Source organism: Spermophilus citellus (assembly GCF_964194105.1).
Source record: "Spermophilus citellus genome assembly, chromosome: 3".
NCBI classification, from domain to species: Eukaryota; Metazoa; Chordata; class Mammalia; order Rodentia; family Sciuridae; genus Spermophilus; species Spermophilus citellus.
In genome coordinates, this window is record NC_138184.1 from 135,495,416 (window position 1) to 135,518,272 (window position 22,857).

General features: G+C 41.2%; 1 protein-coding gene across 3 annotated transcripts in view; it reads left to right on the forward strand.

The window, feature by feature from the left end:
- Window positions 1-22,857, forward strand: part of ELMO1 (engulfment and cell motility 1) — a 562,967-nt gene that overhangs the window by 99,974 nt on the left and 440,136 nt on the right. For 2 of the 3 annotated variants that reach the window (XM_081286788.1, XM_081286787.1), the window contains exon 2: window positions 7,758-7,908. In XM_081286788.1, coding sequence (XP_081142914.1) covers window positions 7,831-7,908 — 78 coding nt within the window. In that variant the 5' untranslated portion in view covers window positions 7,758-7,830. Of the gene's footprint in view, window positions 1-7,460; window positions 7,480-7,757; window positions 7,909-22,857 lie in introns of those variants that run through there. The other variant, XM_081286789.1, reaches the window with a different exon arrangement.

A 22,857-nucleotide genomic window follows, 5' to 3' on the forward strand; every position in this document is an offset into this window, starting at 1 on the left:
ATTCCTAAGAGCCTGTGATTAAAGATATTTGTGCCAAGTTGGGTCCTATTCATTGCACATATTTCCTCAGATCATTGTCTTTAGGTTCTTAACAGTGCTTTTTGGAATGCAGACTCTGTATCACATCATTAGTCTTTCCCTTATGCTTCCTGTCCTTGGTGCTGTATTTATTGGTTTGCTAGGACTAACAGAACAAAAGCCACAGGCTAGGTGGCTTAAACATCAGAAAGTTATTTTCTGACACATCTAGAAACCAGAAGATTAAGGTATCTTTAAGACTGGTTCCTCCTGAGACCTCTTGCTTAGGCTGATAGCAGTGACCTCACATGGTCTTTCCTTCTCACCTATCTGTGTCCTCTTCTTATGAGGATACCAGCCATGCTGAATTAGGGCTCATCCTGAAGATCTCATTTTAACTTAATCATCTGTCTCCAAATAGAGTCACCTTCTCAGGTCCTGGGGAATAGGACTTCAACATGAGAATGGTGGGATGGCCTGGTTGGTATGGGGGTAGGGCCCTGGCCAATTTCATAACAGGGATCTTCCCATGGAGACTTCTGTCAAATATGTAAATATTTGAAGGAAAATATATAAATGCACTAAGATTTAGTATTTCCATTAATTTAGTGCAAGTAATAACATCTGTCACTCAGGGCTGTGATGAAGACTAAGTGGAGGGGTGTGTGTAGCCCAGTCTCCAATATCCAATGCCCAGTACCTGTTCTCTGCTCCTGCCCACAGTCCCTTCTGGAAGCTATTCCATAGCTTCTATGAGAGTTCGAGACACTGAAAGCAAAGACTTTTCTCTGCAGGTCTCTTGCCTATTGCAAGCCAATAGCACATTTCCCTTCCTGGCAAGTAAATGGGCCAAGTTATTACTAAGATTACCATGCATGACTGTTGTCAGCAGCGTATACATAAAATGCAATATTAAGCTTCCACATTTGATTTAGTTCTTTCCTTTCCTCACTTTTTTTTTTTTCTGAATGCTTATACATTCTGTACTGAAGTTACAGTGTTCCCTCTTTTCTGAAGCTGTAGAGTTTCTTCCATGGCCATCTTCTGTCCTCAGAATGGGTAGAGAGTCCCTAATAGAAACAGAATCGGTTATGGTTTAAATATGAGGTGTGAGGTAAAGTGATTTGATTACGAGAGCTTTAACCTAATCAGTGAATGATTCCACTGATATGGATTAACTGGGTAGTAACTGTAGGCAGGTAGGGTGTGGCTGAAGGGAGTAGGTTATTGGAAGTGTATCTTTGGGGTTTATATTTTGTCTCTGGTGAGCTTAGCTCTGTCTCTCTGCTTTCTGGTTGCCATATCCTGAGCTGTTTTCCTCCACCACGCCCTTCTGCCTTGATGTTCTGCCTCAGCTTGGGCCTAAAGCTATAGAGTTGGCCTTCTCTGGACCGAGATCTCTGAAACTGTAAGCCGCGATAAGCCTTTCCTACTCTACTCTGTGTTTGTCAGGTCTTTAGGTCCCAGGCATGCAAAAGCCTACTAAAACCGAATCAGTGGTACTGCATCATGTACTGAACCACCCCACCGCACCTTCCACTCCTTCCTCCGTGGTCTTCCCTGAGGCTTTGCTCATCCATCTAATTTGGCAAGAGGATTGTCTGACCCTCACTGACATGTGTTTAGAAGAGAAACAAAGACAGGGTTCAGGAGGCCTAGATAACTACTACAGCCAGAATAACATGCACCTGACGGTACTGTCCTGTAGTTTTTATACCTGTCCATATGGGATGTAGATGATATCGGTCTGTTTGGAAAAGCAGGATGCAGCATGAAGGACAAAACTTTTATCTGCTCTGTCTTCCAGGCGCCTCCTTGAGGCACCATGCTCCATGCAAAGCAGTACCTCAAAAATGAAAACTAGGGAGCTCCAGGAAGACTGAGTAGAGCAGAGAGTGAATGGAAGGCTGCTTTCCAAGTCTCTTTCCACCTCTCTCTAACCCAATGTAAATCTAACCCATCAGTAAAGATAATGTCGGTTAGTAGGGCAGAGGACAACTTTTCTGGGGAAGAGGAGAGGGGCGGAGGAATTGAAAGACTTCTCCAACTGTTTGGTCTTTTTTTCTCCCGTGGCTCTGCCTTGCCTGCATTAGCCTATCTATTAGGTTCTTTCATTGAGGTGGGGTCAGGTGGGAATGGCCAGTGTTGGTTTTCCCAGCACTGGGCTTCTGCAAAGATCTTGCAGGCATGATGTGTTGCATCATCCTTTTTGCACCAGTGTGGTGTGTGGTTCAACAAAAAAGACTATGGATTAGATAAAAGGGGTTGAAGTCATTGCAGGGTCCCCAAAACAAAAACTATATGGGGAATTTGGAAAAAACCCAAATCAGTCAGTTATTTGGGAAACTTCTGAAACCCAAGATCTGTTCAACTTGCCTGGAAAGCCATGTAGAGATATAGCATCTTTAATCAACCAGAACAAAATGAGCTTTCGACACAAGCAGACATGGAGATCTTTGGACACGGGCTGGTGGGAGGAGAGAACAGATTTACAGAAGGGATGGAGTGTCTACTTTCCCTTGTTTGGGAAACATGCCCCAAAGCAAAGGACACATTCAGTGGAGGATGGCCTTGTTCAGGACTTGTGGAGTCACATGCAATTGATATGCAGGTTTTAGCAACAAATGTTCTAGCAAGAAGGGGCTCCTCTGTCTCATTCAGTGCATGCAACTGACTATAAATGGACTATTAAGCATGCATATTCAGGTTACTGAATCTTAATATTAGCCATGAGATATAGTAAATCCAGCAGGAAAACAGGAACATTGTAGAATTCTCCACCTCCTCCCTAGCTGTCTCCAGGGATTTGATAGTGTTACCACTGTTGAGTCCTTGCTTCCCCAATGTTGAAGAATAACACCAGAGAAGCACGCCGAGGCAAGGTCAGAGTGGAAAATTAGAAGTTTATTAAAGGACAGCAGAAAAAGACTTCTTTCAGAGGAAGAAGGAGACCAAAGAGATGGAATCCATGGAAGTGCGGTTTGTCTCCATTTTATGGTGATGGGATGTAGGTGGGAAGGCCCAGAAGGGTTGGGACACAGGTGGGCCAAATAAATAATCTGAGCACTTCTGAGTCAGCATCTTCAAGTTTGCTCTTCATTAACATTTCTTTGGGATGGGCTATCTTCAAATCTGTTGGGGGCTGTTTCCTGGACTTCATTAACATTCCCAGAGAGTTGCTCAACTTTTCCGGGAATTCATTCTCAACATGGCCTCCATTTTAGATTTCACTCGATATTAGACCTGATTTACCTAACTACACTGACTACCTAACTTTAAATCTGGCTTCAACAGTAGCATTAGAAGGCTGAGTGGTTGGAATGTCCAGTCAGCTGCATAGTTTGCCTTTTGCTTCTCCCTTTAGTGGATCTAAAAGTTTCAGTTTGTGTACAAGTACCAGGCTGTCTACACAAATCTGTATTGCTTATATTTATTGGGCAGTTCAAACAATACAAGGTATTATGGTTTAGATGTGAGGTGTCCCTCAAAAGCTCCTGTGCGAGAGGATGTGAGAAGGTTTAGAGATGAACCGATTGGGCTATGAGAGCCTTAACCTAATTAGTGCATTAATCCCCTGACAGGGATTAACTGGGTGGTGACTGTAGGCAGGTAGGGAATGGCTGGAGGAGGTAGGTCCCTGGGGGTGTGTGTCTTTGGAGTATATATTTTGTCTTGTTGAGCAGAGCGCGCTCCCCCCCCCCCCTCTGTCTGCTTCTGACTGTGTCCTGAGCCACTTTCCTCCACCACATTCTTTTGCCATGATGTCCTAGCTCACCTCAGGCCCTGAGGAATGGAGTCAGCCATCTATGAACTGAGATCTCTGAAACCATGAGCCTCAAATAAAATTCTTCTTGTCTGGTCTTTTGGTCAAAGCAACGAAAAATACTGACTAAAACCCTAGGTATCTACTTGGGTGATTTTGACACTAGACTCAGTTTAACCACTGGTAGCTCTAATGAGATGTTAATCACAGAATAGATGCAGCGTCCGCTGTCCAACCACCATGTGTTAAAATGCCTGCCTGACTGACCCCGGATATGTAACTGTGAACTGCATGTGGGTCTTGCATCCAGAGTGTCCAAGTGCAGTGGAGAGAAGTTGACAACAAGAGTCACGTGCCACAAATGCTCTGCTGGGGGGGAAGCAAAGGACAGCAAGATAGTGAATGTGTTGGCTAAATATTTAAAAGTGCATTTCCATCTCTGTTATTGACAACAAAGAGTTTGGGCCTGTGTGTTGATATTTCCTGCAGAGCTTAATGAGGCCTTTTGCCTCTTGTCAGGTCAAGGATGGCTCGCCCTGATCATTAGTACTCTGCCTGGCGGATCTGGTAGCTTATAGCCTCTCAACCAGGGATGATTTTTTTGTCCCCTAGAGGCCATCTGGCAATCTGGAGACATTTTTTGATTGTGGTGACTGAGGAGGGCTGTTGACCTTTAATCATGGGTAGAGGCCAGGGATGCTGCCACCTCCCTACAATGCACAGAGCAGCCCCCTGCCCCCAACAATAATTATGGCCCCAACTGCTAATTGTATCAAGTGTGAGAAAGCCAGAGCTGGAAACCTCCCCAGAATTCCATCAGAAGCAACAGGGTCTGCCTTTAGAGCTTGCTGTGTCCTCATGGAAATAAAAATTAGAGAGGACAGAAATGTGGACTCCTGAGGGTAAAATGTGGACTGGATTTTTCTGTCTGCAGTTGAGTAGCTGCCTCCACCCCAGAGGAGACATGCTGCTGCCCCCACCCTTGCTGTTTCTTCATGGGGGAAGCCCAAAAGGTCAGCTTGGCTTGTCTGGGCTGCGTGAGTCCCCAGGGAAGCCCCTGCTTCCTCCCCCTCTCAATGGCCGCTTTGTCCACCATGGCCTCTTAGGAGACCTGGGAGAGCCTCCTTATTGTATTCTCACCTGTTCAGCAGGTTTTCCCTGAGCAGTCTTTGAGAAATAAATGCCAGTTAAAGGGGCAGGAAAACAAGCCTGGCCTTTGATTCCTCGAATGTTAAATGGCCTCCTCAGGTGCAGTCTTGGTGTTTTATGAAGGGGGAGGTGGTGCTTAAACTGCATTTTTATTTCCATGACCTATTTACTTAACCCCCAGGACTGTGTGCCCTTTGTTTCCAATGGTGTTACCTGATAGGGTCAGAATCTGGGTGCACAGTAGAGCCTGCTTTCTTAACTCTTATTCTAAGGTGTAGAAGCTGAATTTGGATTCTGAATTGAAGTGATATAGTACAGATAGACTGCATTGTTTTTCCAATGCTAAAGCATTCAAACAGAGTGCAGACTATTAAGAGGAAGCCCAATTGTCTGCTTATGTTTGCACATATGAGACACCGTAATTATTTTAACAAGTCCCTATTGTTACATATCCAACTGTTTGCAGGTTTGGGGAGTTAGAAACAAAGCAGCAGTTGGTATTGTTATGGTTAGGTTAATAAGTTTTCTTGAGGATAACAGCCTAGAAAATTAAAATTACTCAAATAGAATGCAAGATTTTTGGCATTTTGGTAAAGGTCCCCTGGGAAATTTATACTCTGAGAAGATGTGCATGGACATGAACTTCCTTCTTTCGAAGTCACAAGCCAAGGGGTATCATCAGGCTCCAAAGGGGTGAAGGGCCTGGGGATAAGCCTGCCAAGGTATGACCCAACTCATTCTCTTACTACTCTTACCCTTACTTGGCTTCAACAACTCACTGTTACCTAGTATGTTCCTGCCTCAGGGCCCTCACACTTGCTCTTTCCTATGCCTGGGACATGATTTTCCCACAAGGCCCCTTCCTCATCTCTCATAGGTGTGTACTCAAGTACTGCCTTCTTAGTGAAGTTTTTTTTTTTTTTATCTATGTTCTTTTTTGCTGCCTGACACCTAGGTTTGCTGCTGTATCATTAGCCTGGAGAATAGGCCTGGCTTGGAGTAGAGGCTCAATGATTATTTGTTGAATGAGTGATTCAGCCACTGCTTTGTAGATTTGCCCTTGCTGGTCATCACTGATTAGCTTCACAGCAGGCCTCCCTGATCATCCTTGGCCAAAGGAGCAGCAGTTTGTTTTGGTTCATTTCCTTGACTTGTCAGCTCTGCTGAAGTTGGTTATTTATGTTGTGGAGGCTGCCATTATTCGCTCTGCTATCTCTATCATCCCAGGGATGTCCAACTGCCATTGAGATTTGGGACAGACTGACAAGGCTTACTCTGGTCTGATAAACAATGAAAGCCACATGTTTCATTTAAATCTTCATAAAGAGATCATTTTCTTAAAAAGTAAAGAAAAAAAAAAGACCAAGAACTTGACAGAAAAGGGCAAAGGACAGTTCACAGGAAATTGAACATGTGCATTTTCCCCTTCATCCAGCCTCACTCAAAATCAGAAAAATGCAAGTTACAAGTACACTGTGATGTTTTTCAACCTGTCAGGCTTGTGAAAACTCTGTTGGAGGAATGTGTGAACAGGCAATCTCGTATGCTGCTGGAGGAAGCATCTAAATTGGTGGCACCTCTGTGAGGGACGTTTGAAAATGACTCTCAAAATCTAAAACTTCATATGCTCTTTGCTCTAGCAGTTTTAACTTCTGTGACTTTTTAAGGATATACTTTCACATATGCAAAAATGATGTTTGCTTTTCTTAATGTATCCCAGTCTTGTTTATCATAGCCAAAGGTAGGAAATCATTTAAACACCCACAAGAGAGACCTGGTTCACCAGCTAGGAAACATCCTTCATCTGGCTGCAGTGTAGCTGTGTACAGATTAAGGATGCTCCATTGTAGTCTCATGCAAAGATTGATAAGATAGGCTAAATGAAAAAGGAGAGGATACAATGCTATCTTTTATGTAAAGAGAAGGTAACATGCAATGGGATATTTTTGTGTTTGTCTTCCATACATGAATACATTCAGGAGGGAGGCATAAAAAAAAACAAATTACTTTGGGTGGCTTGAAGGGGTATAAGTGGATATTGAATAGTGTGTGACATGGGGAAGGGGGACTACTCTGTACATCTTCATATGCGCGCGCAACACAGGATCACATGGCCGTTTTACCCACTTAAAAAATTAAGTTTAATAAAGAAATGAGGAGAGGCAGTAGAGGATGATTGTTACTTCCTTTGTGTAATCAACGCTCATTCAAAGGAGAACTCAAGGTCGATTCTGAATGTGGTCCTATCCGCTCCTGTACATTTTCTTTCCCCATAGACACATTGTATGAACTGGCCTTGGAGAATGTGTGTGTGTACGTGTGTGAACTCTCAGGACATTGCTCCTTCCTCATGATATCCTGGTTGCTATAGTGCGGAGATCTATTTGTGACACAGAAAATGCTTTAAATAAAAGCTGCTTCCTGACCATGACTTCCTGGGCAATGTGTCCTTCCGGAGACTGCTGAGCGCCAGGCGCTGACATGTGTGTCTGGACAGGGTAAGCCCTGCCCATTCAGCCCCTGGGCACTGGTGGGAGCAGAACCTGGTGGTAAGGGGGCTGCTGTCTTCCCATGCAGAAGTTGCACAAGTTGGTCTCACAGGGCAGCGTCCCCTGGAGAGTTTAACTCCTGGGCGTTGGCACAGTCCCCCCATCTTTCTTCTTTCCTCAGGAGCTTGTGGTGCACCCCCTGTGTCTTCAGCACCCTGCGCCAAGGGGAGCCGTTTCTTATACCTAAACCACCAGTGAAAACAGGAAGTGATGAAGCAGAATTTGCCCTGCATCTGCACTGAACGACTTCTCTGTCTCTTTTTGTCGTTCCTCCTTAGGTGTAGACACGTGTGGCCGTCCACGCTGTAGGATCCTCAGTTCCAAGGGCTTTGGACAGTCTTGGGGTTCACAATGCCGCCACCCGCGGACATCGTCAAGGTGGCCATAGAATGGCCGGGAGCCTACCCCAAGCTCATGGAAATCGATCAGGTTAGTAATGCCCACGGCAGTGGGGTGGTTATTTTCAGTTTCCTTTCTATACTAGAATGTTTATAGACTTTGGATAGCCCCTTTTTTCCCCTTTTCGCTCTCTGTTGCTGTGCTGAAAAATATGTACAATAATAGTTGCAGTGTAGTTTAATTTCTGTACCACATGCAGTGGCGATGGATGGGGTTTTTATATTCTTGCAGCATCTACTTGAATTGTGTCAATACGGGGTTTGTATCTGAAGCACAGAAGAGGCGGGAGGGACTGTGAATTGGGCTCTGAGCAGTTGACACTGTGGAGGCTGTCCCAACCCTGCCTTGCAATGACACATGAATATGTGCAGTTTGTTTTCACATAAGCAACACACAACTTAAATTTTAAAATCATTTTTCTCATTGCATTTTGCAGAAGCAGCCAACAGGTACATTAGCACTTTGTCATTTTAACAGCTTTATAATAAAATTAGGATAGAGGGGCTCAGTCTTGGATACCAGCCAACTATAATTTTATTACTAGTATAGAATTCACAATGTGCCTAGCATACTGTCTGGCATGTAATACATACTCAGTAAATATTTATTGAGTGAAAAAATATCATGATGGTTTATGAGAACGATTTTACCTCTCAAAGCATCCTTTAGCTTGGATCTTGACAGTCATGTGGTGTGGTTCTCACTGTTTGATTAGAGAGAGTCTAAGGAAGAGTATTTTGTGTTTATTGTACTATAGTCATTCTAGAGAAAATGACTGAAGTAAAAAAGGTTGTGATTTAATATACATTTATGGATTCCAAAACACATATAATAACAGGATTCTACATGGTTTTCTACATTTTCAAAACTAGGATACCATAGCAACTCTTAATTTTATGTTTCTGATATGATTTTATATTTATGATTTGCAACTTTTTTCCTGATGAGATTTTATTATCTGGTTGAAGATAAGAAAATAAATGCCAGGGTTATATGGCATCTTGTGAATCCAAAGGAATCATTAAATGATACAGGTCATATAAGAGTTAGTTGAACTTAAACTTGAATGTAAGAAAGGGTATATTTAGGGGATTTTTGTCAAAAGGTGCAGATTCAATCCGCATCTTACATTGTTTTAATTGATCTCTGGGGTGTGTGTGTGTGTGTGTGTGTGTGTGAGAGAGAGAGAGAGAGAGAGAGAGAGAGAGAGAGAGAGAGAGAGAGAGACTGACTCTAGAAGTGACCTATGCAATTAGAGTAGAGATGGATAGTAGTTTTGTACACATTTGTCAGGTAGCAGGTGTGGTTTTTTAAAGGTTGTTGGTTAAATTTTACCTTTAAGAAATACTTGGTGCCAATTAAACCTATTTTAGGATTAGGTTTGGTTACAATGTAAGAGAACAGTAACTTCCAGAAGTTGGTCTCACACACTTGCTGTTCTGCATTAACACGCGTTTGCTTGGCAGTGTGTACCCGGGCCCTTCTGCCTTCTTGCTTTGCCCTTCTTGGTACTTGGGGATGAGGACCAGATGCTTGAACATCACCTGGGAGCTCATTAGAAATGCACATTCTTAGGACTTTCCTAGACCTTTGGTCCAGAATGTGCACATTAACAAGATCTCCGGGGTGTCTTTGTGCACTGTTAAGTCTGAGAGGTGCTGAGCTGAGTACCTGGTGCTTATCAGAACCACCTGGGGCTACTGTTCCAATAAATGTTCTTGATGGCTTCCTCACAAGAGAACCTTAATTTAGTGGTTCTGATGAACTATTAAGTTTTGACTCAACCACAGTTGGTAGAGTTTGCAAATCTCTGCTTTAACACAGCAACTCTTGATATGTATATATTCCCTCGTATTTGGGAGTTGGTGTAGTGTTCTTTGCTATGTGTGTGTGTGTTTTAGTACTTTTCTAAAAAATAATATTTTAATTTTACAATATTTTCTGATTTATAGAAAATTGCAAAGATTGTATACTCTTATGCTTATACCCTTTTCCCAGTTTTCCCTAATGTTAACATTAACACCCTTAACAAAATCTTGCTACAATTGTCAAAACTAAGAAATGAATATTGGTACATTACATTAACTAAACTACATACTTTTTTTTGGATTTTACAAGTTTTTCCACTAATTTCCTGTTTTGTTTGTTTTGTTTTTGGTTCTAGGATCCAATCCACCAATCCAAGAATACTAGCCACATTGTATTTAGTTGTTCTATTTCCTTGATCTTCTCCAATCTTTGATGGCTTCATAGTGTTTCCTTTTTTTTTTCTTCTTCATGGCCTGATAGTTCTGAGGAGTAACCATTTTTATATGATTTTTAACACAGAGAAATTGTGAAAACTGTACAAAGAACTCTTTATTTATTTATGTACTATTTTTACTTTTTGGTACTAGGGATTGAACCCAAGGCACTTAACTACTGAGCCACATCCCCAGCCCTTTTTAAAAAATATTTTATTTAAAGACAGGGTGTCACTGAGTTGCTTAGGACCTCACTAAGTTGCTGAGGCTGACTTTGAACTTGTAATGTTCCTGCCTCAGTCTCCCAAGCTGCTGGGATTACTGGCGTGCACCACCACACCTGGCTACGAAGAACTCTTTACCTGTGCTTTTTCTGAATGCCTTGAGGGGGTCACATGTGTACCACGCACCTTTACTGTAATGATTCAGTATGTATTTTCTAAGAAATAAATCATTTTAATATATGGTACATGTACACAAACTAGGAAATTGAGCACTATTATCAAATTCATGCTTCACAGTCCATATTCACATGTCATCAATTGTTGCAATAAGGTCCTTTATAGTTATTTCCTCTATAGTCTAATATCCTGAGTGGAATCAGTACTATATTTATTGTCATGTCTCTTTGGTCTCCATTGATCTGGCACAATTCTTCAGTCTTTATCTTTCCTGATAATTTTGTAGAGTACCGGACAGCTATTTTATGGGAAATTCTTTAATTTGCAGTTTTTTGATGCATCCTACCAATTAGATTCTGGTTTTGCAGTTTGGGAAGAAATACCAAAGTTATGATGGTGTTTCTTGGTGTGTCATGGCACCCAGCATTGCTTTCTTGCATTCTTGGTGATTTTTCTGATTTTGCAGATAAGAATATTAAAGTTCAGAGAAGTTACACGATTTAACAGTCAGTGGCAGACCAGGATATAACTCCCAAGCTTTCCTTCCTTCTAAGACTGAACTTTTTAACAGTTGACTAATTTATAGGCTTCCTGGTGATGCCATATTGAGACATAGACAAAAATTAGGAACTCAGACTGTTATTGTCTGCATTTGCAAAAGTTGGAGGGAAGCTCATGGCAGAGTTGATATCAGGTAGTTTATTTTTATTTTTTTTTGATGGAATCAGATCTTAGCATGAGAATTAGAAATGTACTTGCAAGTCCAATGAAGAGTTGGGTTTTCTCCTAATCTTCTACCTTGCTCTGTAAGGATCACACTGTCTGCCTTTCTTCTGTTGAATGTTAGTCTCATTTAAAAATCTCTTCACTTCTTTTTAAACTGGATAGCTACTGTTTCACTAAAAGATGTTTGGGTTAGGCATTGTTGCTTTGTGTTCTGAGATCTTGAGTGTCTATCCACTTATATGTTGTCACTGTCTCTCAAACCAGTGGTCCTCAACCTTGAGTGTGCACAAGAATCATTGAGAAAGCTTCTACAAAGTGCATTTTCTCAACTTCTACTGCAGATATTCTGATTGTGAGCCAGGGCTGGTGCCTTTAATTGGGGTCTGTAATAAGCAGCAGATGAATTCAATGCAGAGGTTCCTACATACTGAGACAGTCATTTGACAGGAGTTGCTTCATCTTTGCTATTTCTCCAGTGTCTGGTTAACAGTCCTCACTTAATAAGTCGATGTAGCATTGGTGAGTTAGTGAGAGGAGGAACTTCCTTACTGGTGATTACCTTAGGGTGCTCGGTTCTTCTACTCAGCCATTCTCTAAAAATGCCGATTGTGTTCAAGGGGCTGTCTGCACACAATGTACTTGTTGACCTTCTTTGTAACAATTTTCAGGAGACAATTCTGTTTCCACTAGGCAGGTAAGTCTCAGGAGTTCTTTACCAGTGGACTTTGCTGCATCACATGAAGCTCTGCAAACATTCCTGGCTTCTTTTCTGATCTTCACTGTCTAGTGTTGAGTTCCAACCTCAGGGGCCGCTTGAGGCTAAGGATGATGGTTGTGTGGATATACTAGAGCTAAAAGGCTCCCGTGACCAATGTTCTTGTTAACTTAGCTTTTACTGAACGGTCTGTTTCTCAGTCAAGAGCTTGGAGCTCCAGAACTTTGAGAAGAGGCACCACTAAGATACAGAGTGGACAGTACAGACTCCAGGGACACTGAAACAGAGGTGTTAGTTCCTTTGGCTGCTATAACATGAAACTCAAAACTGGCTAGTTTACAAACAACAGAGATTTATGGCTCACCGTTCTGAAAGCTGGAAAATTCAAGATCAAGGTAACAGGTTATTCAGTGTCTGGCAAGGACCTATTTCTCACACGTAGGCCTTCTGTGGTCCTGATCTGGTGGGTACAGCAAGCACGTGCCCTGGAGCCTCCTTTATAACCATCCCTAGGACCTAATCACCCCCTAAATAGACCTTCTCTTAATACCAGCATCATAGGGAGGTAATTTCAACACATGGGTTTTATGGGGGACACAAACACTCATACCGTAGGAGTCTGAGAGCCCTGATTTCTGTGGGAGATTCAGTTAGCGTCTTTGAATCTCAGTTTCCTTGTCTGTGAAAGCAGAATAATAACTTGCTACTCTTATGGTTTTTGTGAAGATAGCATGTGAAAAGAATGTAGCATATTGCCTGCTTCAGAGTAATGCCTCAGTAAGGCAGCTGGGATTGCTGCTAGTTTAAGTAAGTTTTCATCCAATTGGAAAATTAGGTATTCTAGTTTTCTTTTTTACCTGGCCTTCCACTGTGAACAGTTCCCCACTGCATCCTGTTTTATCCTAACTTTGTAAATGTTTATAAAGGCAAGAAGATTAAAGGGCGTGGGGGAGGCATCACTGGGAATAAAAGCGTGCACCAGGTGGGCACGAGGCCAGTGCATGCTGTGGAATGTTCAGAGGCTCCCTAGAATGCTTCCATGATGTTTTCTTCTATCTCTTGGCTGCCCACCAACACTTATGGACAGCAGCTCTTCTGTTCTCTACACATGCTCTTCAAGTCTCCTGCATCTCCTATTGATGCCCTGTCCTTTCATGCCTTGCTTTCTAAGGAGAACACTGGACCAGAAAGCCACCATTGATGTCTATAGATTTGCACAGACTGCTCCAGACCTTTGACATCTGCCATATGGCTTCTTTTTCTAGAAAGGAGCAGAGGAGGGAAGAGAGGTGCTACCCCTTTGTCCCTAGGGCTTTGGGCCTGTCCTAGACCTCACTTCCTTTGCTCCATGTATGGTTTTATTTTGGGGTGAGGAATACCGGGGATTAAACCCTATCCCCAGCCCTGTTTGGTATTTTACTTACAGACAGGGTCTCACTGAGTTGCTTGATGCCTTGCTTTTGCTGAGGCTGGCTTTGAACTCAAAATCTTCCTACCTCAGTGTCCTGAGCTGCTGGGATTATGGGCCTGCACCACCTTGCCTGTATGTTTTAACCTATCCTTTCTCTGCATCTGTGTCCTATCCACTTCCTCTTCGTTCATTGTGTTCTTCTCTGTCTCTTAACAGAAAACTCTTTGACTCCTACCTTGGAAAATATTCCCTTGTCTTAGAGCTGTCTTTTGCTAGTGGGTACTTTTTTTCTCTGTCTTTTCCAGTCAGCTTATATAAATGTCATCAGTACATGCCATTAATATTATTTCAGTGTCTGCTTAATCTTTGGACAGATAGCTGTTTACCTTTCTTCACAACCGTCCTCATGGATGTGCCCAATCAGGTGGTCTCCACTGGGCCTTTCCTGGTTTCCTCACTTTCATGGTTACACTGGGCAAAGTTGCTGGTTCGTGTCTTCTGCACCTCCCTCCTCATTAAGCTTCGGAGCCTGTGATTTTTCTCTTTGTTTTATTAGTCTATGTAAGTTTCCTTCATAGTCCCATATCTCTCTCCTTCTGTCTAAATCTGTCCCAATCTCTGCTCAGTCATCTGGGCTGTGTTCATGAGGGATGCCCTTAGTGTCGGATGGATTCCACTTTATCTCATCATGTGAAGTATCAATGCTGCCTAACTCCACCAGCTCCTATCACCAGTGTGACCTACTAGCTGATAACCAGTTTTATTTTTCTGCTAGATGGATATATTATTGCCTTGTACAATCCTTCAGTTGCCTTTGGAAGACAGATACATGGTTGATAAAACTGTCTACGTCAACCTGAAGATATGGGGGTCTCAGAGGTATTACCAACTTTGTCAAGTTATTTCATATAGAGGAGGGATCATGAGATGTATCATTCATGGCCCAGTGTATGGACTCCATCCTTTCTGTACAGGAGACAGATCTCACCTCTGCTCAAGGAAAGCTAGTACAAGGTGTTTCAAAGCTAGTACAAGCTGTTTCAGCCAAGAGATAGAAAGATGATGGCAAGCACGTCCATCATCTTTACTGAGCTGTGTGTAGGATGAACACTTGGAGAAGTGATGGTGTGGCTGATTCAGGCCCAGAAAGGGTGATGGGAAGAAATACAGAGTTTTAATCCTTGGTTCTATATATTTTTCAGATTCTTTAGAATCATATTCCTTAACATAAATTCATATCCTCCCATATTTCCCTAAGCATTACCTGTGGTCCAAGGTATCTGCAAGGTATAAGCAGTTCTCAAGTGTCCTCCTGTTTTGTAGAAAGTACTCCTTTAGAAATGCATCCCTACACATTCACAGACTTTCTCATCTCTTACAGTTTCCTTCTAACAGTGCAATAGCCTGAATTCCTCCTGCCTTGGACAGCTCACCACTGCTCAAAATTCTGGCTTCGCTAAGCCCTGCTGAGAGCTGCTTTGTGCTCAAACCTTTTTTGATCACATTATATGCAGTAATTTTTCCAGCCTTCTATTTCTTGAACCATTTTTTTTGCCTGTAGCTTTTATTGGCAGTTAATATATTCCACACGCAATGTAATTTACATTTCTCTTTATGTGTGCACATCTCTTGAAATAGAGTACAAGCTTCTGGTGGTCAGCCTGTGGTTTACAGTCATTTGGGTCCTGTGGGCTATTGCATTGATCTCTATTTCTGTGTGTCTACTAGAAGTTTGAATTCTGAACAGTGATGATAAGAATAAAACATTGTTATTCTTCATTCTCCATTCTACAAACAGAAAAATTATATTAGCACCTCTTCCCCATATTTCGATAGGCTTTTGTATCCCTAAAAAAAAAAAAAAAAAACAACAACAACAACAACAAAAAAAAAACCCAGAGGCATGTGTTTTTAAGTAAGCACATACAAAATGATTGTCTATGGTTTTTAATTACTGTATTTCTGTAGCATATTTTAGATCTGATTCAGTATGCATAAAATCAATGTACACAAGACCTTTTGAAAGCTCATTGAGTAAAGAACATTCAAGCACATTTTGTATAAGATGTTATGGAGTTTTGCTCATTCTGGGCATAGTAACAGTAGTAATAGTAATAATAATAGTAATAGCAACTGTGATCTTTTGTGTACATAAACTGTGTCCCAGGCAGTGTGCTTCACAAGTAATATTTTATCATCCTGCTACAGACCTGCAAGTTTGGCTTTAGGTTTCCTATTTCATAATTATTCACAGGATTATTAAATTGCCTAAAAATACTCAGCTGGGAGAGTGCTGATTTGAATCCAGCACTGTTTGACACCAAACACTCTGCCTTTCTGTTGGTCAGTTCTGTTTGAGTGTCTCCGTATATTATATTCCTATGTAGCTGTTCCCATCAGTCACGCCAGTCTGGTTTGAACAGATGCATACATCATTGCAGAGCTAGCCTGCTCTATCTACAATGAGAATTCCAGGGACATGTTCTGTTATGCAACCAAACTGTGTTTCCTTAAAAATTTAGAGAAGCCTGGGTAGAGAAGTGGTCTGGGTTATTACAGAGGAGCCCATTTGAAGCCAGACACCAGCCTTGAAAAGCTAATTTGATCAGGACTGGACTCTTGGACAGGGATTTTAAAAGGCCACTTAAGAGCATGGACTTCAGGGTGGACTGATATGGACTTCAGTTGAGTTCTGCAACTTACCTGCTGTGAAATCAGGAACAGATTTAGTGCTTTATAAGGAGAATTGGCACTGTTTATGAATCCTTCCTGGTATTATGGGGATGCTGTGAGATAATCATTCAGCTCTCTGCTTAATAATGGTAACTACTAGAAGCCAATTGTAAATTCTGTCTGGTACACAGAATAGAACAAATGTCACGTTTTGGACAAGATGGGAATCAATAATACAAAAATTCCTTTAAGTGCACGAAAGCCTGTTCTTTAGCCTGAAAAAAAAGCATAATTCCCAACACATTTAAATATTAACTGCCTAGTGAAAGACAGTTGAATTCCAAATTAAGCGACTTGAATTCAGATGGGTCTTTTAAGATCATCTGAAGGAAAATGGGACAGAATATCTGGAGAGCTGAGTTCTAACCTTGCATTGCTGAAACTAGAAGTCCTATAGTTTCCCCACACTGTTTTTTTTTTCCTGAGTAGTTGGATTAGATCATTTTTTAACCTTTGCACATTGACATTTTGGGCCTGATAATTCTTGGTGATGAGGACTGTCCTGTATATTGTAGTATTTTAGCAGCATCCTGGCCTTGATTTTCTAGATGCTCATATAATCCTTTCCTCCAATAGGATAATCAAAAAGTGTCTCCAGACATAGCCAGATGTCCCCTGGGTGGTGGACAGAATTACTTCCTGTTGAAAATGGACTGAATCAGGGTTTCCAAGCATGACTCTGCTTCATAATTTCTCAGGAAACATACTGAAAATACAGGGGAAAATTATAAGTGTGGTTCAAGGTGCAGGGATTCCTGTTTTTATCATGCTCCCCTGATGGATTGGCTCATGTAGTTGGAGCTATGTTTGGAACTCACTAGTGTGGAGCTCTTGAAATTTCTCACTCATTCTGCTGGTAATACTTCCTGTTCCCACAGTAACTTTTAGTGAGTCCCTTAAAAGTAGAACCTCAATTTCTCCAGCGGAACGATGGTTCCATAATTCTTAGCCTCTCCTTACTTTACAGAATACATACATACATGACATCTTCAATTACTCTGTCCCATGTAAGAAAGGCATGATAAAAAATTGTAATTGTGTGATATTGCACTATTGCTTTTGTGCTCTCAGAATGACACTAGTGGATAAATAGCCATCCCTCATCTGATTTTTGCAACTGTTGGATTTGGTAATGTAACAGCTATTTCTTAAACTTCCTTTAAAATAAAGTGACTGGGGTACTTCCTTTTCTGGTTTTAGCTTTCTTCTTGTGAGATAGTCTGTATAACCTCATGTAGAGCGCACCATGCTTTGGAAAAGAAAGATGGCAAATGTGCTTGTCTCCTCAGTTGAGAAGTGAGTTTAATTGAGCCAGAATGAAGTCCAGTATTCATTCTGCTTTTCCTTTTGAAAATGGACTGTAGAGTTTAGTTTGCCATCTAAGTAGGTGGAGATGGTTATTCTCTTCCATTTTACTTCCCTCCACAACATTATCACTGAGGGAAGTTTGGGCAACTTAGGGCAGAGTCTTGTATCAGCAGTATTTTGTTTTGATTTGGTGACTGAGACCTCTTACATTTCCTGACACTTCTGTGCATGTCACACCATGTGCTTTATATTCCTGCTAAGTCAACTGGAAATTTATGCTGGGATATAGACGTGTGTAGATTTCAGTATGAAAGGAGGACTCTGGGTTCCCAGAAAAAGGCAGCTTATTATAGGAAAAGGCAGCTTGTACTTTATCCCTCCGGGTATGTAGACAGAATGTGCAGTATGCCCAGAACTCTATGGAAATGAGAGGAGCCTCAGGGAAATAAAATGCATGCTTTTCTAGATTCTGTTTTTTAGTTATTCATCAAGTGGATTAGTGAGTCCTTTCAATCAGCAGTATCACCCTCATGCATGACACCCCCTCCTCATCTCCAACAGCCCCTCAAATAGCTAATCCTGTAGTCTACAGCCTGAGTGGTTCTGGGTTCTATTGATCTTGTGTCCATCCTTACTGCCGCTGCTCCAGCTTATTTGCACTGGGTGACAGCAGGACTCCAGGCCTCTGCCCCTGCTTCTACTCCAATCTATCTTCCCGGTCTTGGCATTGTTCAGTGGCTCTCCCACTGCTCTTGGAATAGGATCCAGACATTTTGCTGTGGTTGCTGGAACCCTGCTATCCCTGGCCCTTGCTTACTTCACCAGACTCATTTAGAGACACTCTTGCTCCTTTATCTGGGTTCTCATCATATGTGACTTTTTCTCTGTGCATGAATACAAATTCCTTTCCTCTTCTGAGTCTTCATAAATGTCACTTCTTTTAATGGGAAATCACACCCCTCACGTCTCCTCCTATCTAACTCCTGTTTGTTCTTCCATCCCAGATGAAGTATAATTTCCCTAGAAAGGGTCTTTTATGACTCCTCTGTCTAGAAGAGGGACCTTGTTAGATGCATTCGTAACATCCTGTGTGGCTCCACTTGCCAGTGTCATAACTCATTGTGTGATGCTCTGAATGGGTTGCCTGTGTTCTGCCTGGCAGGTGGTAAAGCCATAACTTATAACAAATGTTTATTGAGCAAAGGAGAGAGTTCATGTTTGTACTTTCTATGCCTACTGATATAGAAAATTTAACATAATTATGGAAAGGAGTGACTCTGGTGAGTACATCCCTTCCTTTGTCCTCACCATACATTCTAATGTAATAACTTACATTTCCATGAATTCACTTTATGAAGACCTAAGTGGATCCTCCCATCAATGTCTCCCATGGCCAGAAAACAACCAAGTGACTTTCAGAGTAGTCATGTCCATTTTCAAAATGACTAATACTAATCTTTGCTTAGGGACAAGTTTGTGGTGCTCTGTTTGGCTTTATCAGTGTCATCATCATAAGTTGCTTGTACTTTCCTGCTATCACTTTTTTCCTTGACCTTCTGACCCATATAAATGACTACCCATCTGCCTATTTGCCTTGTTCATCTAGAGTTCCTTGTATGTCAGACTCATACAGTCTTCATTGTGCCTCCTTGCCCCAAATCTGTGTAGTTTTTCTACTTTTTGTGTTTTCATTTTCTTGGTGTTGGATATGAACATATGCTGAGTTTGCTCCAGCTGAAATCATGTGTCTTCCTAGACAATTCTCTCTCCCTCAACTTTTCTATGTAATCAGTCATCACAGCAATGTGCCTACCGTTGGGATTTCTCTTTATCATATCTGCTACTTCTTCCCTAGCTGCTCAGTGTGGAGAAACACAGAGCACAAGGGAGAGCTTAAAAATAAGTGTCAAGTATCCTCACAGGGAAAACTTTAAAGAGAGTGAATAATACTCAGGCAGACAGGAGATTATGAACACAAAGTAGGTGGATATAAAACCTATGATAAAAAAGAACCAATTAGAAATGAAAATTTACAGACAGGAAGTAAAATGTAAAAAATAAACTATAGTAATTGTTTCGAAACTATAAGATGCGCAGATAAAGTGGGTTTGGCTAAAGAGAGAATTGGTAAGTTGGAGGATAAAAATAAGGGATTCCTCCAGAACATGGCCCAAATGTTAAAGGAATGAAAAATGTGAATACTAAATATGTTGAAAAGGATAAATTTAAAAAATACCAACCCATGCTCATTTGGCAGTTCCACTAATCAAGAAGAGAATGAATGGAAAAGAGGACATATTTAAAGAGATCCTGCCTAGTAACTTACCCCTTTGGCACTGAAGAAAAATTTGATAGTGAGGAAGAACAGTATCTCTGGGCTTAACTGGTTGGATGAGATGAGGATTTATCATAAAGAGCCCTATCAACTGATCCTTTGTCCAAAAGGTGGGAAAACAGAAGATATCTAAGTAAGAGAATAACATGGTGATTAGCACTTTTAGATAATATAAGTTTGAGAATTGTCTCCAGGAGAAGAAAGATAGAATGAGAGGGACTGGTTCAATTGCTCTTGTAGAAGCACATTCAAGAAATGATCATGCCATTGCCTGGATTGGTGACAGGGGAGATGGAAAGAAATTAGATGCATGCCTCAATGAAACATGTGAGAAGAATGATTTGACAGGAAAGTGTGAATGATTATATGTGGTAGTGGTAAGGTTGAGGTGTTAAGAATGATTCCAAGATTCTTTTTTTTTTTTTTTTTTTTTTGTTACCAGGAATTGAACCCAGGGATACTTAACCACTGATCCACATCCCCAGGGTGAGACAGGGTCTTGCTAAGTTACTAAGGGCCTCATTTGTTGCTGAGGATGGCTTTGAACTTGTGATCCCCCTGCCTCAGCCTCTTGAGCCACTGTGAATATCTGAACAGATGGTGGTGACATCTACTAAGATAGAAAATACCACTAGAGGAATATTTAAGTGGATTCACATTTTTCATGGAAAATTTAGAAATGGGTATAGGAAAATGAGTCAGACATCAGTATTATTGGATATCCTTCCATGTTTCCTTTGGGTTTGGCACACTGGCCAATTTATCCATTTAACTAGTCTCTTAGCCTCCAGCAAAATCCCATATTGTTTGAAAATACATAACCATTTATGTCACTTTCCTGTCTAAAATTATGTGATGGATCCAAACCTTCAAGAGTTGTCTATGGGACTTGGGTACTTTTTGCTTCTCACCTGCCTTTTTAAGCAGTCTCTCTCATTTATGTGACATTATCAGTTCCCCCATATACATCACAAACATTCACTCAGTATGCATTCACTGTGTCTTCAGCCAAAAACACCTGGGGCAATCCAAATAGAGTCTGCTTTTAATTGCTCCGATGTACCCACAGGATGGATAGAGAGGAAAGTCTAGAGAGCTGCCCTAGATTGAACTGGCAGTACTGGGAGTCAACACAGTGTGAAGCTAGGACAGATGCAGTGTCTACTGCAGGTTTACACTCTGGCAAAACAGAACAAAATGCATGCAAGTTGAAAACTGGAAGAGACTTTTGGGGTAAGATTTGAATTTGAACTTACAGATGGATTTATGCTTAAGTTGGAGTGGCTGCATAGAAGGGCACTACTGAAAAGCTGAGTTGGGGGTTGTGATTTGGGCATTAAATGTGAGAAGAGGACTGGAACAGAGAGGTTTCTTCCCCTTGGAGAGGAGATGATGTCCAAAGTTTCAGTGTTAATGTGGGCTTTCCTTATAATTTATGTGGATAATGCATGAGAAAGGATCATTTACTATTCTCATAGTAATGCTAAGAGACATGCTTAAAATAACATTTTTCAAAAACTTACCACATGTCTGGGACCAAGATGCCCAGAATTCCAGCATCCTTCCCCTCAGCTGTTGGTTCTGGGCACCTGAGCTTGTTGCTGCTCACTTTGAAGACTCTAGATTTGGGATGGAGTTGAAGAGCAAGAATTCTGGAATTGTAATACATGTCTGGGTTCAAGTCCTGATTCTGGCACCTGTGTTGTGCAGCTGCGATCATGTGACTTTTTGTCTCAGAATTCTCATGCTGTTTTCTCATGGTAAAATAGACTTAGTGATATTCTTTTGTGGTGGATAAGTGACAGTCACTGAGAAAAGAGCTACTGTCATTATCAATTTAATCAGAAGAATGGGCCAAGTGATGTTAGATAATGAAAGTCTGGGTTGATATTTTGAAGTAGGGATGTTTGGAGAAAGAATGTGAGATTGTGGCTATTGTTTCCATTTTTTAAGTCCTTCCTGCAAAGCCTGTTTAATTGTTCTTTGAGGCCGTGGTTCTGCCTCAGGTTGCCACTAGCACATTAATGGGATATTTGTTTGAGACCTGGGAGCCCACAATCTGCTGGCAAGATTTCTTAGCACATCCATTACCACTCAAAAAAGGATGAACTGAAATTGGTACATCCTCATACAAACACATAGACCTGCTATGTGGTGGAGAGAGACCAGTCAAAGGTGGGAAAAAACTAAATGAAAAATGTGAACTCACTTCTTAATACTTCCTTTGCCACCAGTTCACTTAATTTGACTGCTGTCTTCCTTCCCATCTGTTTCTTTGCAGTTGGTAAGCCTTCATAATCTGTTTAAACTGAACCTGAACCCTGCTTGCCTTCAGAGCTTATCCGACTTCCTCATATCTACTCCTCTAATCTGATGATATCTTGTCCATCCAGTGGACAGTCATTTCTATTTCTCCTACTTTACCTGTTTGACATTTAATTTTTAAACTCTGCACATAAATACAGTTAGCCTTCCATATATGAACTGGAGACAAATAAGGAGATTATTTGAAAGGGATGAAGTAAGTAGTCCATAAGACCTGAAGTGATTTGCAGTGTGAATCATTCATTTTCACAAAAGAAAAAGAAGACTTGAGTGCAAGGCCTGGTGGAGGAAAATGACCTGCTAGTGAATCTAGAATTATCTGGAGGTACTTCTACTTATAAATAGTAAGGAAGGTAGGGGCTAGGGAGAAGAACATAACTGATAAAAGTTGTGCTTTACTTTGTGTTGTCCATCTCAATAGTTCTGTCTTCTTCTAGACTTTCAATTTCTCTCCCAATGGAAGGAAAACACAGTTTCTGCTGCATAGAAGTTTGTTAGAGTATCTAAAAGGGAAAGCATATCTGTTTGTCTTTAACCTACTGGAGCATTTGGGTGTTAATTATTAATGTCTTCATTTATTATCTTCATCGTCCAGTGATTTTTATGAGACAAAGATTAGACTTTATCTTGGTGAAAGATCATATTTAATTAGTTTCATGAAGCTTGAAATAAGTCCTTTTTGGTGAACCATTTTTGAAGCAAATCATCATCTGTCAAGAAAAAGGTGGCATAGCCTGTCATCTTTTAATTTTTGAAATTAATGTGATAACATGGTTGGAGAG